Raw genomic sequence first — 17,942 nt, forward strand, 5'->3', positions numbered from 1 at the left:
AGCTATCACTTGTGCAAAGCACAAAAAATCTCAGGGAACCTACTTCCTTGGCTCAGCAGAAGGTGGGTGCTCAATCTGTGGTCACCAGAGGAGTCAATTCCACAGAGTGCTAGCAAGATTATCCCAGGTGTTCCTTTTCTTAGGTACTTTACGAAAGGCATGAATTTTGACTGTGGGGCATAATATTAGTTAGGTAGAAGCAAGCAAGCCAGTGTTCCAGGTAGGGGGAGGAAGTTTGAATTAGTGATGTAGGTGGTCTATGAATGAAAGACAAGCCTGACTGGAATGGAGGCTACGTCCTTGTTTCCACTCACATTAACATTGGATTGCTAAGGTAGAAACCGATTATGATGGAACTAAGAGGTAAAACAGAATTTGTTCTAGTTGAAGCAGCCATTAGAGGTTTCTTGTATAGATTCAGCCGTAACTCTGAAACTCCAGTTTATAACATAAACAAATCCTCAACCACATCCTAGAATGTACCTTCCTTGTCAACTAAACGTGGCTTAGGTTTGTGGCAGTGGGAACAGAGAAGAATGGGTGACAGAATTCAAAGAAGGGAAACTCCAAAGACAACACCCTAATTTAATCCAGGAGCCTAGAAGGATGATAACATATAATAGAAGTCTCAGTGAAGATTTGAACATAAGCATCTTGAAAGCAGATGTCTTAATAACATTGCATCTCCAGGAATCTAGCACAGTTGGTGCTTGATTTACTACATTAATAAACTAAGTGATTCTCATAAAATTAGTTAATAATAAAATGGCTTCTAAACCCCTTCTAGCTCTACAATTCTATGTCCATTTCTGATTCCTGATCTTAGCCTTCAAAGTCCTCAAATAACCACACACAAAAAAGATAGGCTTTTTTAAAAGGTTAAGATGGTGAATTTTATGTTACGTACTTCTGACAATAAAAAATGCCCCCCAAAAGGATAGGTTGTTTGTTCTATCATACTTTCAAAAATATACATTTGAAAATATTCCAAATACATTTTATAAATATTTTCACCAAGAGCTAAAGTTTATAAAAACACTGTATGTTGTTTAGAAAACTAAATTAACCATTCTGATTAATGGAGAATTTAGCATATTGCAAACATAAAAATATTAGGGAGAAATCAACACCTACCAAAATGTCTGGAATGGTGAATGGGCAGATGTGGTTGGAAATTTCAAGTCCTAAACTTAAAAAAAAACATCTCCTGTGTTGGGTATACACCTGTATTTCCAATAATTTCTGTGGGGGAAAAAAAAGTCATGAATCAGATTTTAAGAATAAGAAAAGTGGCCTAGCTGGCATGGCTCAGTGGTTGAGTGGCAACCTATGAACCGGAAGGTCATGGTTCCAGTTAGAGCACATTAGGGGTTGCAGGCTCAATCCCCAGTAGGGGGCGTGCAGGAGGCAGCCAATCAATGACTCTCATCAATGATGTTTCTATCTCTCTCTCCTCTCTGAAATAAAAATAAATAGATAAAAGATTAAGTAAAGTGGAGCTGGAAAAATATTAATAAATAAAGGGGGAAAATCTTAGAAAGAAAAAAATGATTTAAAAAGGTACTACAGAGTTGGGGTAAAGTAAAACTGAGTGTAAATAATCTGTATGTTAAAGAAGGAATTCCTTGGTCATCTCAGCCTACGTGGATTAGAAATAAAATGGATGAGAGACTATTTTGTTGCCTGGAATACTCACTACTTTTTCTGTAGTTTTTTGTTTGTTTTTAAAGAATCTTTGGGATAAAGTGATTGAAAGGTTGAGGCATAGAAAACATAGAGAATGGAAAACTCATTATCTATTAATTATAAATTTTTATGTATATTTACCACATTTTATTTACACTTGTGCTATGACTTTTTTTTTTTCCTACAAAAGAGCAGAGTTAAAATCCAGGTCCTTAATAAGAGAATGAGAAATACAATAGGCATCTTTTTGAGAATACAGAGGAAATAAATTTTGTAGTTTAACAAACAAGAAATTAAGTTGGGTTCCAGATAGACAAAAGTAACAGTCCCGTCCCCCCCAAGTTTTATCAAGATATAATTGACACAGAACACTGTATTAGTTTCAGGTATCAAACATAACATTTGATATAGGTATGTACTGCAAACCTATTTGCCTGCAGGCCTATGAATTCAAAGGAAATGCTTTAATTTTTTTCTTACTTCCAAAATCCTGTTCAAATCTACCCCTTTCCTTCCAATCAGAATCACATCCCTCGTTCTTTTTTTTGATCCTAAGCCAAGGATATTTTTTCCATTGATTTTTTTTTTTAGAGGAAGGGGAAGGGAGGAAAAGAGAGAGAAACATTGATGTGAGAGAGAGGCATGGATTGGTTGCCTCCAAGATGCACCCCAGGGCCGGGGACTGAACCTGCAGCCCAGGTACGTGCCCTTGACAAGTAATCGAACCTGTGACCCTTAGGTTTGGAGGGCGCCACTCTAATCACTGAGCCAAGCTGGCCAGGGCCTACAGCCCTAGTTCTGACCCTCATTCTCTCACCTGGTAACTGCAATCACCTAATTATTTACCTGGCCTTTGGTCTCTGACGGCTGGCAACTTATCTTTGATTTTCTTCCAGTTCTCTCTCTAAAGCACAGTTCTGATGTTGTCACTCCCTTAACTCCCCACTGCCTACAAAATATAATCCCCAGCTTGGCATTCAAGGCCTTTACAATTTGGTGCTGTCTTCCCTTTCTAACTCTATTCCAATTACTTACCTTCCTACTCTGCACTCTATGAGTTATTACTTGTTCACCAGATGCATCTTTATCTATTTCCATCCCCTCTTTATTCATTCCCTCTCCTTAAGATTGGCTTCTCTACCTGTTGGTATCTCGCCCTTTAATTACGACCCATCGCACGGGATCACGTGACTCTCGGCGCCTTTCCCGCCCTCCCGTTGCCCTCGCTTGCCCTGCCCGGAGCAGCCGTGTATGTCTCTGCCTGAGCCCGTCTCTGCGCGCTGGAGGTGGGCCCAGCTCCCCTCCCCGTCATATCGCGACGGCTGGGTGTCACAGCCCAGCAAGTGGAGCGCGGGAGAATAACTCTCCCTGGGACAGCAGAAAATATTTCCTATGACATAACCGCAGGAGAATTTTCCAGCCTGTTTCTTGGAAGAGGTTCAAATTCTTTAATTACAGGCACTCACCTTACCCAAAATAACTTCCTGAAATTAAGAGTTCTGAGACCTTCTAATAAAAACTATTCTCTCTGGAAGTCAAGTCTGCGTAACTTGTGAGACAGAGACACTAAACCGACTTTATCAAACTACCGCATTCAGCCACCGATTAATTCCTGTGCACGCCCGGCAGCCATTAGAATTTATTAAAAGGAAATTCCACACGTGTGTCAAAACTATCTGGGGTCTCTGAACCTATTCCACAATGTTTTGGTCAGTGACACAGTATCGTCCTGGGATCCGCATGCAGTCTTGCCACCACTGGTCAATTGGCACGTGGCTTTCAGGACATCAGCCCGCACAGACAGCTCTCTAATTACTTGTGATGATTTAGTCCAACGATTCCGGGCGCGTGGTGGCCGCTTCGCCACCATTCACCGTTCACCATTTGATTCTGTGCCAGCAGGATATCCGGGTGCTTGGCCACTGGCACCGCCGAAGCGAGCACCAGGCTCGTGGCCTCCCCGAGCCGGGGCTCGAAGAAGCACAGCGGGCAAGCGCAGCCCGAGGGAAACGGCCGCGGAAGTTGGCGAGCGAGGACGCGCAGCCTCGCGCACGCCGGGCGCCGCGACGCCTGGCGGGTACGAGGCGAACCTGAGGCCGCCGCGGCGCCAGGCCTCCGCACCTAGACACCTCCCGAGGCGCCCGAGGCGGCCGAGCGCGGCCCGGCGCCCGTCCAGGGCAGTAGCGGGGGGAGGGGCGGGGCTCGGCGCGCGCCGGCGCGTGGAGGCCGCGGGCGGTGGCGGAGCGCGCGCGGAGGAGGTTGGGGCGCGCGCGCGGGGGAGGTTGTGGCGCGCGGCCGCTACTGCGGCCTGTGGCGCGGTCACCCTACACAACCCAGCGGGTCGAGCGAGGCGCTGCTGCCGCCGCCGCTGCCGCCGCCGCTGCCGCCACCGCTGCCACCGGCCAGGCGCGCAGGAGCGATTCGGGGCTGCGCCCGCGGCCGGCCCCCCCATCCTGCCGTCGTCCTCCGGTTCGCGGGCCGCGCGGGTCCCGTTATCATGTCGCTGAGGCAGCGCTTAGCTCAGCTGGCTGGCCGTCTGCAGGAGCCGCAGAAAGTGGCCCGTTTCCAGCGGCTGTGCGGGGTGGAAGCGCCGCTGAGCCGCCCCGCCGCGGCTCCGAGGGAGGAAGAGAAGGCGGAGGCTCCGCTCTCCGGAGACTCCCGGTGCCGAGAGCGGCAGCCTGGGGCGTGCGGAGGCCCCCAGCCCCCCGGGAGCGACCGCAATCAGTGCCCCGCCAAGCCGGGCGGCGGCGGCGCCCCCAACGGCGTGCGGAACGGACTGGCCCCGGAGCTGGGCCCGGCCTCGCGGCGGCGAGCGGGCGCCCTGCGGCGAAACTCGCTGACGGGCGAGGAGGGCGAGCTGGCCAACGTGAGCAACTGGCCGCTCTACTACCTGTTCTGCTTCGGCACGGAGCTGGGCAACGAACTCTTCTACATCTTGTTCTTCCCCTTCTGGATCTGGAACCTGGACGCCCTGGTGGGCCGGAGGCTAGTGGTCATCTGGGTGCTGGTCATGTACCTGGGCCAGTGCACCAAGGACATCATCCGCTGGCCGCGGCCCGCCTCGCCGCCGGTGGTGAAGTTGGAGGTCTTCTACAACTCCGAGTACAGCATGCCCTCCACCCATGCCATGTCCGGCACCGCCATCCCCATTTCCATGGTCCTCCTCACCTACGGCCGCTGGCAGGTAAGTCCTTCCCTCTCCTCGCCCCGCTCAGCCGCGGGGCGTTAAAGAACAAGGAGTTCTCTTTGCGCTCCGCGGTTCTTTTAATTTGTCCCGTCCTTCCCCTTCCAAACTTCTCTTTCCGTAGGTTTTCACAGTGCCCGCAAACAGGCCCCTTTCTAGGTTTAAAAAATTAAATTATCGAGAAAACCTACAGACTTAGCCATCAAACCATATTTTAATAGTAATGTCTTTCTTAGAACCCAAAAGAAACACTGTTCGTGAAGTCATACATCACCATTGGGCTTCGGTTGAGTTTTTAAACCGTTTTAATTCTTGTAGTGCACAGAATATCATTGTGATTAATTATAATGTCCTTATAATTAATTGTTAGATAACTAAGACTCAAGTTTCGCTGTAGTATGTGGTGTCTTCCCCGAAACTGATAGTTTCAGGCATAGGTAAAATTTTTAACTTTCCTCGGAGTCAGGGTTTATAAAACAGTATAATTCCAAAACAAACATGGTCGGTCCCGGCAATAAAGTAATGAATTTTAAACCAAAGAGCCACCCTTTATGTAAGTTAATGGAGAACAGTGTTGAGTTCTCTTTTTAAGGGGTGTGGTTGCTAATTTGCTGAACCCGAAGTTTATCTTCTGGATCACTAATCTGTAGTATCAGTTGTTGAGCTATGGCAGCATTAGGCTTGTTACATTAGCTTTAAAAATTCGTGGTTTTATTCTTAAAATGAGGGTTCTCAACCAGATTAGTCGGTTTGTAAAAATGGCAAGTTTGTAAAAACAGCAGGGTCAGCCTGACAGTTGGGAAGAGTATTGAATGGTAAACGTTTTGTGTTCTGCCCAGTTCTTTTGGCCTCCCTCTTTGTTTCCCCCCATGATCCCCAAATTAAGTTTAAAAACTCTTTCTTACAGATGCAGAGTTTATTCTTAGGCTGCTATCTTGTTTTATCTGTGTTTTAAATTGTAATGCCAGTCCCTTAATTTAAGAATAAAGTTAATATTTATGGAGGCTCTAAGGAGTCAGACTTTCTATGTTTTTCCCATTACAGCATAATACACATTGAGAAATACACATTCTGTGTAACACTCCTTTATGATAAGCTTACTTCTCCCAGATGTAGTTTCAGTATAGATCAAATCTTGTTCCCATGGACACTTCTGTGCAGTGCATCGCTCTTAAGTACATGGAAAATATGTAACGTGTGTAGTAAGAATGACAGAATTACAGGGGAAGAGTACCATGGACAGACTTTTTTCCTGTTTAACCAAAGGAGAGTTACCGTGATATTCAGATTGTAAAGCAGTGCTGCCTGTTTTGCATATAGATAAATATCTCAAATTTTATTTAATCTAAACATTTCAGGAGTTAAGGTACTGTACTCAGTTATGTTTGGCATGATATTCACTGGTTAGGTAATGATGTTTTTCATATGTTCATGAGACTTTTTCAGTATTCTATAATTATAGGGCCTTTTATAACTCCTTGGTCAGTAGCTATGTTGCATTCTGCTAACATTAACAGTCCAAGTAAGAGAAAATATTTATTGGTCATCATTCACTCAGAACACATGCTAACAGGAAGTCTGAAAACAGTACTGTACTGATGGATTGTTTACAGGATGCAGCTATCAGTATTCTAACATTTCAGAATTATTTGAATTATCAGAATAAGCTTATCTTACAGTTTTTTAACAACCTAGTATATTTAATTCAAAGTTTGAGGAATTTGTATATCATACAATTTTAGAATTTGAACTACGCAGGATTTTAGAAATTTACGAGTTTCAAACTGTCATTTTACATATGTGGAAACACCAATTACATTTAAATTAATCTTATATAATTAATTATTTAAATTTATTATTTTAAATTTTTTACTATAAATTTGAATAAACTTCTAAATTTGAATAATTGTTTATCTTTTGGTTAGAAGTTTTGAAAGAAAGGCTCCCTTATATAAAAGTTCTATGTTTACAAATGTATGACTATAAAATTCAGTACAAAAACCAAAATGACATTTTTTATTGCTTTTTGAGAGAGAGAATAAAATGTCAATTTATTGTTCCACCCACTTATGCATTCATTGGTTGACTCCTGCATGTGCCCTGACCAGGGATAGAACCCGAAACCTTGAGCTATCAGGAATGATGCTCTAACCAACTGAGCCACCCAGCCAGGGTGACTATTTTTTAAAACTGGGGTGGGAATAAAAGTTGAATACATGTGCAGGGGGGATTCACATAGACATGATAAATCCATGAAAATTCCCAGACAGGCAGCACTGGGTATATAAAACTATTTAAACAAAGGAAAAAGGGGAAGGGGGGAATGCGGTAATCGATTTCAGAAGTGAGAATGGGCCATTTACTGGTAGTTGAAAAGAGCAGAACACAAAGGGCAGGAAAACCCCACTAGGCCCTCAGAAACATTGGGACAGAGGGGTATACAGAATACTAGCAGGTGCCTGAAGCTCTCTTGTTTACCGTACTTAAATCAAGTTAGGCTAAGGCAGCATTCTAAAATATCCTTCCCGAAGCAGGTTTTTCTCTGTATTTCTTAGGCAGGAAAGTGGCAGAAGTCTAAGGTTGTGAGTTTTTGTTTCTTAATAAATAGCTTAAAGTCAGTATCCCAAAAAGCACCTTCAGGTTGACATAATTGTTTTCCCTTTAGTGTCTCGCCTTTGAAACTTTAAATAATAAACTTTCACATTCTAGAAGCCAAGTTGGTAGCTTGCTCCATATTTCATTGATTCAGCCATTCAGTTTTGAGAAAAGTTCAGTTTAGTGAAATGTGTTGAGTCTCATTTCAGGAGGCATCACTATGCACATGGGTCCCCAAAATGAGGCCTATACTGTATATGCAAGCAGTCAGGTGTTTAATAAGGGATATGTCTATGAATAGAGAAGAAAAAAAGGATAATGATCAGAGCAAATTATAAACCAGCTTCTGAGTCTGTAAGCCTGTCAGTTGAGAATATTTCTGGATGTAAGGCCCAAAGTTTCTTTTGCTGGAATGAAGGCCTGCAGTGACTATCTGATAGATCCTCCTTGTCTGCCTTTTTGAATGTCTCTGATGATGTCATCAGGTGCTCTGGTGAATTCTACGTGGCTTACACAGCATCAGTCACTGAGACTGTTTAAGTATGAGCTGTTGTAGTGATTTTTCTGAAGTTTATATTATATCCTTTAGCTGCCATTTGCAATTGCAAGGCCCAGAAGAGTTTTCATTCTTAATAATTCCAAGTCAATGGATGGGGGATAATGAAACAATAGTTCATAGGATTATAGGCAAATATTTAAGGAAACTAGAAAAATTCAGGATCCAGTCCAGTAAAACTTTAATGACATTTAACTGGATTAGAGTCTATATCCATAATTCTGTATTATGTAGGGTGTGACAAGAGTAGGTTTATAGTTGTGAGTACGTGATACGCAGAGTTTATAATTGTATTATTTATTAATTATTGTATTATTTTCCATACAAACTATTGCAAACCTACATTTACCCCATCCTGTAGATTCTATGGTAACATAGTTTCTCTCCCTGAGATCAGCCTCATTTTTCTCAAAGATGATCACATCAAGACTATTTAGTGCCTAAATATAGTTTCAATAAATTTGGCTTATTTGCAAAAATTCAACAATAATAGTAATTGATTATATAGACTCTCTTAAATCTGCTTTGCTGGAGTCTCATAAGGAATCTCCAGATTAAACTCTCAATAGCCTCTCAGGGTGAAGAAACCAAGCCACATAGTTGCCATCAGACTTTGCCTGCAATAACCATAGATTTGGATGAATTCCACAAGTTCTCGAGGTCCCCTAAAATGCCTTGCAGTCCTTCCTTCCTTCCTTCCTTCCTTCCTTCCTTCCTTCCTTCCTTCCTTCCTTCCTTCCTTCCTTCCTTCCTTCCTTCCTTCCTTCCTTCCTTTCTTTTTTAATATATTTTTATTGATTTCAGAGAGGAAGGGAGAGGAAGAGAGAGAGAGAAACATCAATGATGAGAGAGTCATTGATCAGCTGCCTCCTGCACGCCCTCCCGCTGGGGATCGAGCCCACAACCTGGGCATGTGCCCTGACCGGGAATCGAACCACGATCTCCTGGATCCTAGGTCCATGCTCAACTGCTGAGCCACGCCCGGCCGGGCTTGCAGTTCTTTCTTTACCATCTCCCAGGAAAGCAACCTTCTTTTTTCACCTGCAAAGAGTGCTATGAACCATGAATAAGCAAGGTACCATACTGTTTTTCCAAGGGGCTTTTATTAGCTTCCAAAGTCTATCTTTTTTTTTAATTCATCAGAGAGAGAAACATCGATTTGTTGTTCCACATATTTAGGCATTCATTGGTTGATTCTTGTATGTGCCCTGATGGGGGACTGAACCCACAACCTTGGTGTATCTGGACAAGCTGAGCTACCTGGCCAGGGCCAAAGTCGATCTTAATTCCTTAAAGCTTTCTGGTGACATCCAGAGTCTATACATGTCTCTCAAACATGACATTCCACTCAAAGTCTTGGTTAATAAAACCAGTTTCCAACTGTGTCCTGTTATAAAGAGAACAGATTCTCATTGAATTCATGCAAACAATGATATTGCTATGAAAATTAAATAGTACTCATTTAAGAGTTTCCGAATTCTGGAGAGATCAGGTAGGGAGAAAAATATAAAGGCTTCAGTATTGCTTACAAAGGTATGACTTACCATACTGCTCTAAGAAATACAAGTTTCCTTACATCTGGAAAACAAAAGAATTTTGAAAATCATAATTATCCTAAGTTCAGTCAGTCCCATATAATCAATTCTTTTTTATCCAGATCATCTGCCAGTATTTCCATAAATCCAGTTATTCCTTAGAGTTCTATAAATCTGCATCTTGTTTAAGGGTATGATCTGAAAATTTAATCTCAGAAAACTCTGTTTTAGTATTAAGTCAGAGTCCTTTTCATGGATCTTTGAGATGAAACCTATTTGCAAATGCATCCAAGTAAAACAATGACTTTGTAAATGACGAAACTTAAAATGACATGGTTATTAATCTGATTATAATGCAGTTGACAAAGAACTTTGCTTTTGTGTAAGATAAAGCATTCCAAGATAACAATTAGAATTACAAATGAGCCCTAGCTGGTTTGGTTCAGTGGTTAGAGCATCCGTCTGCGGTCTGAAGGGTCTCAGGTACGATTCCAGTTAAGGGCACATACCTCGGTTGCAGGCTTGATCCCCAGCTGCAGGAGGCAACCAATGGATGTGTCTCTCTCACATCGATGTTTCTCTTTCTCTCTCTCTCTTCCTCTCTCCTTCTCCCTTCTACTCTTTCTGAAAAGCAATGGAAAAAATATTCTCGGGTGAGGATTTTTTTAAAAAATTAAAGAATTACAAATGAAATTATATCGGAACTTTGTAGACTCTTGGAGATTTTTATAAAATCTCTGGAATATTTATTTTAGTATTAATCTGTGTATACAAATACAACACAAGGATTTAACCCCCCCCCCCACATACAATCTTTGCTTTCTAGGTAGAAAAATTTTTCCTCATATCATTATTTGGAGTAGAACAATAAATACAGGAAAAACCTTATCCTTTTTGACATAGTGAAAAACAACAAAACTTTAATTCTCTATTAGCTTGCTTTTGTAATTTAAATTCATTTATTGAATTAAATTTATTCCAATCTTATTTACTTTAACCATATATAACATTTCTTTAAGATTTCTTTTCATAAACATTCTATAACTTTTCTAGTTCCTTTTAGTTTGTCTCGTCTTAACTCATTCAGTAATAACTAACTTTAGAACAACTCAGTTTCTTCGGATTTTCTACTTTCTGTTACTCAAAACACACAGTTTCTTTCCACCTTAATTAGAATTCTTAACTCTTAGAAACCTTAATTTTTTGTGACAACTAAAAGTAAGCAATTAGCATTTCTTAGATTGGCAAATTTATGAATACATTTCATAACTTGTAGAAACAGGTTCTTTTGTGAATGGTGAATGGCACCAGATGTTAGACCTCAGTTCAACATCCTCAGTTCTTGAGTTTTGGCTAAGAAAAAACTCAGAGCCAAGATTCAAATACAAGCAAAAGTTTATTTTGAAAGTCACAGAGGTAGAAGGAATTAGCCATGGAAGAGGTGAGCCACCTGGGCTATGTGGGCTCAGGAAGTAAGGTATAGAGGCAAAAGAAAGTGCACCTGGGGTCCCCTGGCTGGTGTTGCTAAGTGGTTAGAGCGTCTGCCCACCCAACAGAGGGTTGCAGGTTTGATTCTGGTCAAGGGCACCTACCTGGGTTGCAGGTTCAATTCCTAGCACCCCCCCCCAGGGGGATGGCATGAGGGTGCATGGGGAGGCAATCAATGTGCCTCTCTCACCTGATGTCCCCCGCCCCCCCACTGTCTCTGAAAATGGAAAATATATCCTCAGATGAGGATTAGCCAAAAAAAAAAAAGAAGAAGAAAATGCACCTGGGGAAAGAAAATGGGGAAATGTGTGGGCATGAGAGAGAAAGCATGCGCTCGCACACTCAGGTGCACAAAAACGGGAGGCCAAAATGACCTTTTTGCCTTTCTACTTTTTTTTAAAATCCTTGTTATGAATTGAAAACAAAGGTACCTCCCTTTGCTGAAGTTGTTTTGGTCTTCTTCTCTGTCAATTAGCATTGTAATACTTTGCAGACTTCTATTTCCAGAGTGGTTAATGAAAAAAATTGGAAACTGTAAGAAGAATTAAACAGTGAAAGCCTGGTGGTTTTCTAATTAATAGCAGTTTTGGTAGACAGTCCTGTCTGTCCACTATGTTCCTACTGCTTATTTAACACAGGTGAGGTTAATTCTATATGCCTAGAATGCTGAAACATTCTGAGTTATCTCATATATCATCCCTTTGGTTTGGAATAAGTACCCACTCCTTCCTGCCACTTAATGTTCCTACTTGAAATCTTCTCAAGATTCACTTCCTACAAGGAGCTTTTTAAATTAACCCTTTCTGTTTTATTATTCCTCATTGGTTCTTAAAATGACAGTGGATCTCCCCCCAAAAATTAATTGGGGGCTTGTTTAAAGCGCAGATTCTGTACCTTACTCCCAGAGATTCTAATCCATTTACTTAAGTTCCACAAAGATTTTTGAGGGGAAAAAAGGAACTTTCTTCAGCCCCTTCCAGTAAAATTAATTCTTGATGTTTACAGTAGATATTTAATATTTCTTCAACATTGCTGTCTCAGTTCTTTTGCAGTTCCACTCTGAATCTTTTAAGGATATGTTATAATACAAAAAAGGGAGTTAGGAACAGTATTGCTCCAAGGAAGTATTTGGTACGAAAAGAATTTTAAAAAACACAAAAGAATGAAACTAGACCACCAACTTTCACCATACACAAAAATAAACTCAAAATGGATAGAAGACTTAAATGTAAGTCACGAAACCATAAAAATCCTGGAAGAAAACATAGGCAGTAAAGTCACAGACATCCCACGTAGTGGACTTTTCACTGATACATCTCCTAGGGCAAGAGAAACAAAAGAAAAAATAAACATATGGGAGTACATCAAACTAAAAAGCTTCTGCACAGCAAAAGAAAACAGCCACAAAATACAAAGGAATCCCACGGTCTGGGAGAACATATTTACCAAGGATATATCTGATAAGGGGCTAATTTCCAAAGTGTACAAAGAACTCATAGTACTCAGCAAGAGGAAGACAAACAACGCAATTAAGAAATGGGCAAAGGACTTAAATAAACACTTCTCCAAAGAAGACATACGGAAGGCCAAGAGACACATGAGAAGATGCTTAACGTCGCTAATCATCAGAGAGATGCAAATTAAAACCACAATGAGGTATCACTTCACACCTGTCAGAATGGCTGCCATCAACAAATCAACAAACGACATGCGCTGGCGAGGGTGTGGAGAAGAATCTCATACCCTTTGGGACAGTATGGATGGATCTGGAGAATATTATGCTAAGTGAAATAAGCCAGGCAGCGAAAGACAAATATCACATGATCTTGCTTATACGTGGAATCTAAAGAACTTAATAAACTGATGAACAGAATAGATGCAATGGCATGGAAGCATAGATGAGTCTGACAAATGTCAGAGGGATGGAGGAGCGCGGGTGTGTGGAGGGGGAGAGAGTAACCAAAGAATTTATATGCATGTATGCACAACCCAAGGACACGGACAATGGTGGGGAGAGGGACTGGGGAGGGGAATGGGATGGGGTGGAACAGGTCATTGGGGAGAAAAAGGGACATTTGTAATATTTTAAACAAAAATAAAATAAAATAATTTTAAAAACATTACAGTGATAGAAAGTATTATAGCATTTCTCTGAATATTAAATAATTTGAGATCCAGTGACCAGAGTAATGATTATTGCTCTCATATTATTCATTGGAACTTTTGTAGCCTGAATAGGGAAAAAATAGAAAATAAAGGGGCATTAGATACTAAGAACATAGTCCTTTGAAGAATAATCTGAAATAAAAAATAAAGCATTCATTTTTTATTTATGGTTGAATATTTCTAGAAATAAAATTCTTAATTTTAAATAATATGACATATAATGAGTTCTAATTATATACTTGATTGAATAACATTTTTTAAAACTATGAATTTCATTTTAAAAAATTAGTGTCATCACATATTTTTTATGTGATGACACTAATTAACCAAACTCATTCCCAACTAGTCCATATGCTTTCACAATTTTTAGTAATGATAATGTTATATAATCAACATTAACATTTATTAAGGTCTTACTGTGGGTCAGACATTGTTTGAAATGTCTGTTACCTCATTTAGTCTACTCTTATAACATCCCAATGTTTGGACCTACTATTCATAACAAATTTACAGATTAGGAAGCTGAGATAGAAGGAGGTTAAATAACTTAGTCTAAGTAACATAGCTAGTAAGTGGCAGAGGCTGAATTACACAGATAAACTCCAGAGCTAATGCAGAAAACTTTTCAAATCATATTGTGATTGTTAAAGAATGTTTGCAATAATAAATTGTTTTGAAATAGCATTGTTCTTAAAATGCAGAAAGCTCTTATATGCCTTGAGAAGTTGTGTATGTACATACATATGCAATATTCACAAATATTTGTGTTTTAAACATAAAATGAAGTTGACTGAAATCAAATGCATATTTGATAACCCTTTTCCCCTCTATATTTCTGACATAAATAAAAAACTCAATAAACATAATAAGAGCTTTGGAAAAAAAAAGTACATAGGAAGATATTCTATCAAAATATAGATTATTGTAGGTAATAAAGGAAGATATCTGTGAGATCATGAAAAGGTAAAAGGAAGGAAGTAAGAGTTACAAAAGTAGGTCCCAAATGACAAAGACCAGAAATTGCTTCAGGAGCCCAGGGAAGCTGGCAAGAAACAATTTATTGAAAATCAAATTGGTTTGCTACTTGATTTTTTTTTTTTTTACCTACCATGATACTTGCGTTCGAAATGCACATTTTCCTGATTTTATAAATGCTTATTGTTAATTATTTATTTAAAATTAATTTTACTTGAGTGTAACACATTGTAGAAAATTCAATATTTACATAAAAATACAAAGGGAAGAGTACATTTTTCTTCTTTTGTTCCAAAGATAGCAGTCTCTCTTTTCCAGAAGGATTTATTGTTTTATATTTCTTGTTTAGCCTTCTAGAAATAGTCTTTACTTTTGTGGACATATATTTATAGAATTTATTTTTTATACAGATGGACCTTGTTGTTTTCATTTAAAAATGTACTATGGAGATTTTCCTTTTCTTTACTCAACAGTTAACACCAATTTTGTGCTTGGGGTTGTTTTCAATGCCTTAAATCACTTACCTTTTCTAATTCCCATACAATCTTATGAGTATTACCACTTCTTTGTAGAAGAAACTGAGGCAGAAGGAAGTTAAGTAACTTGTGCAAGATGACTCAGCAAGTACATAATAGAGCCTGGATTCAAATGCAGGAAGTTTGGCTGCATAATGACACTATCCTGCTGGATACTGCCTGCCCGTAGGAGCACTCTCTGAATTACAGTCAGGTGCTAAATAATGTTTCTGCCAAGAAAGGACCACATATACAAAGTTGGTCCCATGATAACAATGGAGCTGAAAAATTCCTATTGCCTGGTGATATGGTAGCTGTTCTGGTGTGGTAGTGCAAAGCATTACACAGATACAGTTATGTTACAGTTGCCTTCAGTATTCAGTACAGTAACATGCTGTACAGGATTGTAGCCTACCTAGGAGCTGTAGGGAAATAGAATATATCACCCCAAAATATGTCTTTTTGACAGAAGGATTAATTTAGGCTGGTTAATTTTATGAAATGGCACATGTGGGAGAAGCTCTGAAAACCAAGTAGAATTTGCCCTTTGTATGTAGAACAGGGTGACGATCTATCTCTAGAAGGTCTTCTCAGTGCAGAAGAGAAGACATAAGCCTGCATAACAACCTTACCCTTGTTTACTGTTCTTGGTAATCTCTCATCACTGACTCCCTCCACCCCCAACGTCTTCTTTTGTCTTCCACTATGGTATTTTAAGGTGGTGGTTTCAGCCATTTTAGCGAGTTAACTTAGTTTTCCTCCATCTCCTTCATGTATGCAGGTGTTACTAAACTTTTGTTTTTCTCCTGCTAATGTGTCTTTTATTCCTGGGATATCTCAGCCAAGAACCCAGGAGAATAGAGAGGAAGTTATTTTTCCTCCCCAGAAAGCTAGGTGTGTAATAGGCTGTATCATCTAGGTTTGTGTAAGTGTACTCTAATGTTCGCACGACCACAAACTGCCTAACAACACATTACGACGCATCTTGCATGTCTCAGAACATATCCCATCACTAGGTGCACACAGCTATATATAGAGAGCTACCTAATTTTTTCATATTTGCATGATGTTCCACTATATTAATATAGCATAATTTGTTTAATTAGTGAAATGTTCCAGGACTGCCTATTTAGAGCCTTTCTATTAGATTGTTGATTGCCTACTGATTTTTTAACTGTTTTTGGTATCATTGCTTTTCAGAGAGAGTGGAGGAGGGGTGGAGAGAGAGAGAGAAAGATAGAAACATTGATGTGAGAGACACATCAATTAATTGTCTCCCGCCTGCAACCGAGGTATGTGCCCTTGGCTGGAATCGAACCTGGGACCCTTCAGTCTCAGTCTGGGTGCCAGCCTGACACTCTGACCACTGAGCCAAACCAGCTAGGGCTTAAATAATGTTTCACTCAATGTCATTTTGTTACAACGTTGATGGGAAAAGAAAATCAGTTCCGGGCCAGGCCGCTGTCCCTGTGAAGTTTGCATATTCTCCCCATGTCTGCATGGATTTCTGTGGGTACCCTGGCTTTCCTTCCACATCCCAAAGATGTGGATATTAGATTAACTGGTGTGTCTAAATGGTCCCCAGTCTAAATGAGTGTGGGTGTGTGTGTGAGTGTGCCCTGCGGTGGTAGAAAGGTGTCCTGTCCAGGGTGGGTTCCCACCTTTCCCCCTGAGCCTCCTGCAGAGGCTCTGACGAACTGCAGACTTACACTGGAATAAGCAGTTGGAAAATAATTATCTTACTTATAAAATTAATCTTTCTTAAATGTATATATAGCTCACTTTTTTCCCCAATGTTTGATATTAGAAGTGTTTTGAATCTTTATTTAGAAGTTTGGTGATGTTTTTGTGACCAGAAATATGCTGTAGAAACCTAACTCTTGTTATCAATTAGCCTATGGTAAATTTGCTTTCCTTATGTCTCATCATACTTAAAGTTGCAATTTCCAAGAACTTATCTACAGTATTAACTGAGGACTTAATGTGTAGGATATACTGCAGCAATATACTTTCATTTTTCCCTCTCCCCTTTTTAGAATTATTGTTTTCAGATGTTTTACATCTACATATGTTATAAAACTTGCATTATTTTTGTATAATGTTCAAGCCTTATTTCTAGAAATATTTTTTCTCCTCTTTTCCCTCACACCGTTCCCTTCTGGAACTCGAATCTCATGTGTGTTAGACTGTTTCACACTGGTAACTCACAGATCACTGATGCTATGATGATGATGATGATGATGATGATGATGATGATGATTACGGCAGTGTTTTTACCCTCTGCTTCATTTTTGATAGTTTCTGTTACTTTAACTTTCAAGTTTACTCATCTTTTCTTCTGTGATGTCTAATTTCCTGGTAAACTCATTAAGTAGGATGGGATATAATTTCAGATACTTTATATAGACAAGTTCCAGTTAGGACTTTTTTAAAATCTCCATTTCTCTATTCATTAAGTTCCTGTTTTCCTTTATTTCCTTGAGTATGTTTGTAAGATTTTAAATGGTTATTGTAAGTTCCTTATCCACTAATTTCATCATCTCTGTCATCATTATGTGATCCTACTATTTCTCCTGGTTATGGATCACATTCTCCTGCTTCTTTGGTAATTTTTATATAGTTTTAGATTTTGTTGTATTCCTTTAAGTAGTGTTGGACTTTGTTCTGGTGTACAGTTAAATTGCTTGTCAGTTTAATCTTTTTAGGCTTGCTAGTGGGCCCTGACTAACGATAGTCTAGAAGCTACTTTAGCCTCACTAATAAGGTGGTGTTCTAAAGACCCAATTTCTTAGCACTCTGCCCGATGGGAAAGCAATTCCAGTGCTATGTGAGCTTCGGGAATTGTTTGGATCACTACTTTCTAGTCTTTCTTTTTACCTCAGCCTCATGGACTTGTACCCCATCGTGCACAGGTTAGTACTCACCTAAAAATTTTCAGAGACCCCTCTACAGATCCTTAGGGCTCATTCTCTGTGCAGATTCCTCTCTTCAGGACTCTGTCCTGCAAAATATTGCTGCTTTGGGTTCCGTGAACTCTAGTCCCTCTCCTAACTCAATGAGACTGCACAACTTTGTTTTGGTTCCTCCTCACATGCAGCAGCCTGGAAACTGCCTCTAGCAGCAAGCTAGGACAATCATAGGGCTCATCGCATTTGTTTCCCTTTTCTCATTAATCACAGTCCTGTGCTGCTTGTTTCCCAATATTTGAAAGCAGTTGTTTCATATAACTTGTCTCCTTTTCT

General features: G+C 40.1%; 1 protein-coding gene across 1 annotated transcript in view; it reads left to right on the plus strand.

The window, feature by feature from the left end:
- The first annotated feature begins 4,168 nt into the window (after positions 1-4,168).
- SGPP1 (sphingosine-1-phosphate phosphatase 1) overlaps positions 4,169-17,942 on the plus strand; it is a 38,812-nt gene continuing 25,038 nt past the window's right edge. Inside the window, exon 1 of the mRNA XM_016223856.2 lies at positions 4,169-4,870. Coding sequence (XP_016079342.2) covers positions 4,184-4,870 — 687 coding nt within the window. The 5' untranslated portion in view covers positions 4,169-4,183. The remainder of the gene's footprint in view (positions 4,871-17,942) is intronic.

Source organism: Miniopterus natalensis, chromosome 1 (assembly GCF_054644295.1).
Source record: "Miniopterus natalensis isolate mMinNat1 chromosome 1, mMinNat1.hap1, whole genome shotgun sequence".
Taxonomy (NCBI): Eukaryota; Metazoa; Chordata; class Mammalia; order Chiroptera; family Miniopteridae; genus Miniopterus; species Miniopterus natalensis.